Genomic DNA, 6,116 nt, shown 5'->3' on the forward strand with positions numbered 1-6,116 from the left:
GATTGGCCTCTTCGTATTATTTCTATTAGTTCTTTCCAGCCCAACAATATAGATATCCTCAGCTCTAGGGATTTTCCATATAGCATTGTTCCTTACTTCTGGGTTCTTACACTTGATAAGAGTCCTCTGAGGTGGAGACTCTTCATCATTTTGTTTCTCAGTGGATGGGCACCCAGAAGCTATTCCCTCGGACTCAGATTCTTCTGAATCTTATTGATCCCCTTCATCAGAGTCAGCATGTACAGACTCATGTTGTTCAGAATCACTCTTTTCAGATGCCTTTTGCTCAGAAGCTGTGGTCGACTCAGTATTATCAGTGTCCTCCACCTTAATTGGTGGAGGTGGTGGAATTTTCTTTGGACTTTTCTTCTTTCGCTTCCTGAGCAAAGGTTCCTCCTCCTCATAGTTAGATTCCTCATTGAGGAGCCTACAATGTATATTATTTTTGGCCGCTTTCTTTGGTTCTGTGGGACTCTTTATTTTTGTTGCCATTTTAAATTACCTGATGGAGCTCTTACACTAAAGTCACACACCAAAGGAAGAGAGAAGGAGGAAGATTTTCTTAATTTGTTAGTGTAACCCACACACAAAGGAATATTGTTTTCTTGGAGTGTTTTTGCAAAGGATGGGAAATATTTTAACTAAGGAAAGAAATAACTAAAGAAAAAGAAGTTAAAACCGGTGGGAATTTGAAAAGGTTCGTGATTTGGGCCGGGTCGAATCTACTTAAAATTAGGCCCAGTTTTCAGATTTTAGGCTTTGGGCTGACGACGATTTGTGACGGCTTGTCATAAGTGTCATAGTCCGTCACGATCGTCATCACCCTTAAGCAGAGAATTTCTCCACCCTGGTCTAACAGACGACAATCGTGATAACTCGTGACAGTTGTGACGGCTTGTCATGGATGTCGTAATGACCTTCCAGCTGACCTTATAATTTTTCCACCTTCTCTATACTAAATCCTAATTTTAAAAATAAAAACACTTGGTTAAATATAAAAACTTTGGGTTGCATCCTAATAGCGCCTGATTTACTGTCGCGGCATAACTTGGTCATCTTGACTACTCAAACTTCGCCGAAACAACCTATTGATCCCCCTCTTCTATCATCACAAAAGATTTCAAAGATCAAGAACACATTCATATCATTTTGTTGCGACATGGGTTTATGAATTTTAAATTTTGCCTCTTTCTTACTGAACCTAAATTTAAGCTCGTTCAACTTCATGTCCACTATTAATCTTCCTATCTCTAAGAATGGCCTACCCAAAATATTGGGTACCTCAAAGTTAACATCAAAATCCAATACCAAAAAATCAGCAGGAAGAATAAAGTCTGCCACTTTCACCAACACATCATGCAAAATTCCAACTGGTCACTTTATCGACCTATCTGCCGTTATGAGTCCCATGTTAGTGGGCGTAGAAGCTTCTAAACCAAGATTCTTATATACAGACAGTGGCATCAGGTTCACGCTGGCACCCTAATAATATAATGCCTTTGCAAAATTTAGAGACCCAATTTTATACGGAATAGTGAACGCTCCTGGGTAAGCCTTTTTTTGCACTAAGAACCATGTAGAAACCACGCTGCAATGGTGGAGATTGTCCACCAACTCACTTTTGACCTTTCTTTTCTTCGTGATGAGGTCTTTCATGAACCTTGCATAGCCTGACATTTGCTCAAGTGCTTTAATCAAAGGCATATTAATTGTCAGTTGCTTGTGCATTACCATGAACTTCCTGAATTTTGCATCCTCGACCTTTTTTTTCAATCGTTGAGGAAATGGAGGTGGTGGCCAAGGAATAGTCTTTAACAAAACTTCCTCTTCCTTCTCCAAATCATCAGCAGAACTATCCAGCTTCTCAGACTCCACTGGATTACTTTCTTTGGGTTCATCATCTCTTACCTCATCTTCTATAGATTTGTCCACAGAAAGTCCAAGTAACAGCTTACCATTCCGAGTGGTAATCTACATACATGAGCCATCATTCAGTGGATTTTGAATCGTATCACTAGGTAAAGTACCATTTTTTCTCTGGTTTACTGTAGTAAAAAGTTGACTCATCTGCTGCTCCAACTGCTTAATACAATCAGAGTGTGAGCTAACCAACTGACTGAGGGTAGAGAATTCACTCTTCATAGTAGTTACCCCCGAGTTGGTAGCTTCCACTTCTTTTAATAACTTTTCCATCATGTCCTCCATGGACATCTTGCCCGAGCTAGTTGTTGCAGTATCCTGACTTCCAGGAGGAACATACCAACCACTCCTATCATTATTGCTTCTCCAATGTCCTTGCTCCCTATCTTTATAATCAAGTTTGTCATAAAAGTTCCGACCTTAGTTCCCTTGGCTATTGCCTCGGAAACCCCTCTGATTACTCATATAGTATGACTCTGCATCAGCACTTATAGCCACAGTACCCTGAGATTCCATAGCCTTAACCATTTTGGTCTTTCCTGACAGCAAGTGCTTGGTCAAAAAGTCCATATGTGTCTTTAAGTAGGCCATGTCCTGGTCTCACTCCTCATCCCTTCTGTGCTGCTCCTATGTCATACCACCAGAAATAGTCAGACTAGCCACCACAGAATCCCTGGTGTGCCAAGCCCGACTCTGCTTGGTCATTCTATTCAGCATGTCTGAAGCATCCATACAAGAGAGTTCAATGAACAAACCACCTACATCATTGTCTACAATTGGATTTGTCACAAAGTTGAAAGCTCTGTATAAAGTCTCCATCAAGTGCAAGTCCATTATGTTATGATTCGGACATTAAGCCAGCTTCTTCTTAAATCTTTCCCAAGTTTTGTGCAATGCTTCAGTTGGAAGCTGTCTGAAGTTACTAATTTTTTCCCTCAATTGTACCCTACTGGAGGGTGGAAAGAACCATTCTAGGAACGCCTCTTTCAACTGTCTCTAGTTGGTTATAAAATTAGGATCTAGCTCGTTTAACCACATTGTTGCCTCTCCAGACAAAGACAATGGAAATAATCTCAACCTGATCGCATTTTGGCTCACTCCTGAATTGTCAAAAGATTTTCAAATGATGATGAAGTTCACCACATGCATGTTCGGATCATCATTAGCCAAGCCTCCAAACAACCCCTTCAGATTCAGGAGTTGGATCATGGTGCTTATTATGCTGAATTTTGCACCTGATGCCAACGGTGGAGGAATAATATCACCCATTTCACTAGCTCCATCCATTCCTTCATCATATTCATCAGCCTCATATTGAATAGGCTGTTGACCATACCTTTCTCGGACTGGACGATTTCTATTAAAATTTCGCTGCACTGGTGCAGCAATTTGCTCAGCTTGCCTTGGGTTTTTAGGATTCAGCAATTCCTTATCACCCAAGTCTTCATAATCAGGGTTCTGGTGATGTACTTGTTGACCCAAATTCTCTACGTTCACCTGAGCCCTGGCCAAAGCGGCTAGTCGTCCACCTTCTGTTATTTAGCCATTCTCCCTATCAGCTGAGGTTCCGAATTGATTGGTAATAACTATTCTCCGAATCTTCTTGTTTTTGGAATAAACATCATAGTACCTACAATAGACAAACACAACAAATAAATTTAAATCAAGGAAACTTAACTAACATCAAATTAGCATACACAAAATTTTAGTTTACAATCATATTCCCCGGCAATGGTCCCATTTTGATAACACTCAAATTACACTCTTGAATGGGTGTAAGCGATCATTGGCAATATAAATTCCAACTAGGTTAGGGCCGAATCCCACAGGTAATAGGGATTTAACTCAAGTTGTTTACGATGTAATTCACTGGTAGTTTACTATTTCCTGAAATGGGGGTTTTAGTTTTGCATAAAATTGTTTATCACGTTGAACTTAATGTTTGTAACAAAGATTTTATGAGAAAACCAGGATTATGTTCACTAGGGCTTACGAAACGTGATAGATGCTACCATTAACTTAAGGTTCTCATGGTGGTTAAGATGACAAGCTATCTTTATTGATGATATGCTCAAATATCTCTTGACCTATTCGAACGTCTAATTTCCTAATCCTCTCAAACTTAGGGAATTGCAACTCACTGCCCAAATTTTACCTCAGGTTAATCAACCTTATTACAGCGTTGATTATTAAATAAAGCCTTTCCGAGTCCCTATTGATAATTCACTTCCTACTATTTATGATTTCTTTCTCAATCAAACCAAAGTAGGTACACTTATTGTTTGCAACCAACAGACATAAATTCTAATCTCAAAATTACCAAGAAATTGTTACACTTATTAAACCTTGAGTAATTAATTAACACCTTATCATTACCTAACCCTAGATTCCATAATCCAAGTTAAGAGTGTTTAGTTACTTATGATGCACGAAATATGCACATAATTTGAATTCATAACTGGAAAGATTAACTTACAAGAATGAAGGAAATCAAAAGTGTTCTTGTAATTGAATCACATGGCAAAACTCTAAAATATTGTTCTTAGAGAGAGAGAAAAAAATCATATATTGTCAATATATCAATGGATAGCTGGATAGCTCAATAATTTTATATTCATAAAAACCCTAAAACAAGGCTTTAAAATAGTAAATCCTAAATAAGGAAATAAAATTAAAAGTTTCAGACTTTCTTCGTAATAGATAACGGCACCCATGATGGCCTATCATGATCTTGACGGCCTATCATGGACGTCATTAGCATCTCTAAAATTTTAGCTTCTGCTGCCTAAGGTTGACGACGACGGTGATGTCCTATCAGGGTTTTGATGGTGTGTCATGAAGGTCATCACAAAGCTTCTTGCAACTCCCATCTTCTATTTAGGGTTGACGGCACCCGTGACAGCCTATTATCATGAAGATTTTGAAAATAAGGAGGAAAATTCTTACATTTTGGAGTTTGTCCTTCCAAAATGGTATACTACAACCCTAATCTTGATGGCTAAGAAGCTTAAATATTGATGTCCATTTAGTGGCTGTTTAAGATTCTCATCGTTTCCAAATGAGCCCACACGAAGGTTCGATGCAAAATTAGGCAAGCAGTTCAAGTCTTCAAAGTGGCATGATAGAACATTCCTCATTATGCCCTCACATTTTCCCAACACACCATGAATATGTATTGATCAAAAGTTGGGTCGAAGTTTCAAATCCTCCAAGTGGAGACATAAATAATTATCAACAAGGTATCTTGATAAAGTCTGAGTAGTCATCATAACTAAGTCATGCCGCGACACTAAATTAGGTGTTTCTTGGGAGGTAACCCAAGGTATTTTGTTGTTTGTATTCGTATTATATGATTGACATTAGATCTTCGCACCCGTGGTACCACAAGTATATTTCTAACTCTCTTGTCTTAATTTGATGCATTGGGGACATTGCATGATTTTAAGTTGAGGGTGGGTCTACTTGTGGGTGTTAATGTCCTCATGGATTTTTGTTGTCGGGCCTCTTTTCCCTGGAGTCTTGTTCCTAGTAGAGCCAGAATGTTTAGGCGTATTGTGTTTTGCTTCATGATGTGTTGTTGTTAACTAGGAGAAATACAAGTAATGAGGCAGTTAATATGTTTTATGATTTTGAGCACCTCTCCAAGTGTCTATTTATAATACTGTGTGAATTGTATTCATTTGAGACCACAGTACGTCTTTTGGTGGAATTAGTTCTGGCAACTTGATAATTAGTGCTAAAAAATTGCACGAATCAGATAAGTAGTAATGTGCGATATATTTTTGTGCTATGTGTTTGTGAGGTCTTACTCAGTTCTCTTTGTCTATGAATCCAGAACTTTCCCGGTTAGTGTTTCCTTGGTTGTAGGATAGGGGTTAGGAAAGAATCATAGGCTATTTTTTATTGTAACCCACTTCAGCCTAAATGACTTTCCTAATGTGAATAACATCCCTTGATCCCTGATTTGAGCGTATATGCCTATTTCTTTTTGTGAAACCTCTCACCTTCCCGTTTACATCATAATGAACCTGTTTTAGCCCTGATCCTTCTTGGACACTGTGCACCTTGACTTAGGCAAATAGCCTAGTTGAGGGTGGCTATCATAGGAGTGCGTGATGCAAAATGAGTATGAAGAGAGGTAGAATAAGAGAAAAGAATAAAAAGCCGGGTGTGGTGCAAAAAGAATAAGAAAATAA

The 6,116-nt window shown here is 38.6% G+C and overlaps 1 protein-coding gene across 1 annotated transcript; it reads right to left on the bottom strand.

The window, feature by feature from the left end:
- Nucleotides 1-1,482: 1,482 nt before the first annotated feature.
- On the bottom strand, nt 1,483-2,754 carry LOC124891053. The gene is made up of 2 exons (XM_047402877.1): nt 2,683-2,754; nt 1,483-1,971 (listed from the first exon to the last, which is right to left on the bottom strand). The coding sequence occupies exons 1-2, from the start codon at nt 2,752-2,754 to the stop codon at nt 1,483-1,485; spliced, it is 561 nt and encodes a 186-aa protein (XP_047258833.1).
- Between the last annotated feature and the right edge of the window lie 3,362 nt (nt 2,755-6,116).

Source organism: Capsicum annuum, unplaced genomic scaffold (genome assembly GCF_002878395.1).
Source record: "Capsicum annuum cultivar UCD-10X-F1 unplaced genomic scaffold, UCD10Xv1.1 ctg2966, whole genome shotgun sequence".
Taxonomy (NCBI): domain Eukaryota; kingdom Viridiplantae; phylum Streptophyta; class Magnoliopsida; order Solanales; family Solanaceae; genus Capsicum; species Capsicum annuum.

Bases quoted from the DNA above. Each gene is read 5' to 3' on its own strand.
- LOC124891053 (XM_047402877.1), bottom strand. From the start codon at position 2,754: ATGGACTTGCACTTGATGGAGACTTTATACAGAGCTTTCAACTTTGTG. The intron at 1,972-2,682 runs GTAGGTGGTTTG...TCATGTATGTAG, and splicing joins ATCCAATTGTAGACAATGAT to ATTACCACTCGGAATGGTAA.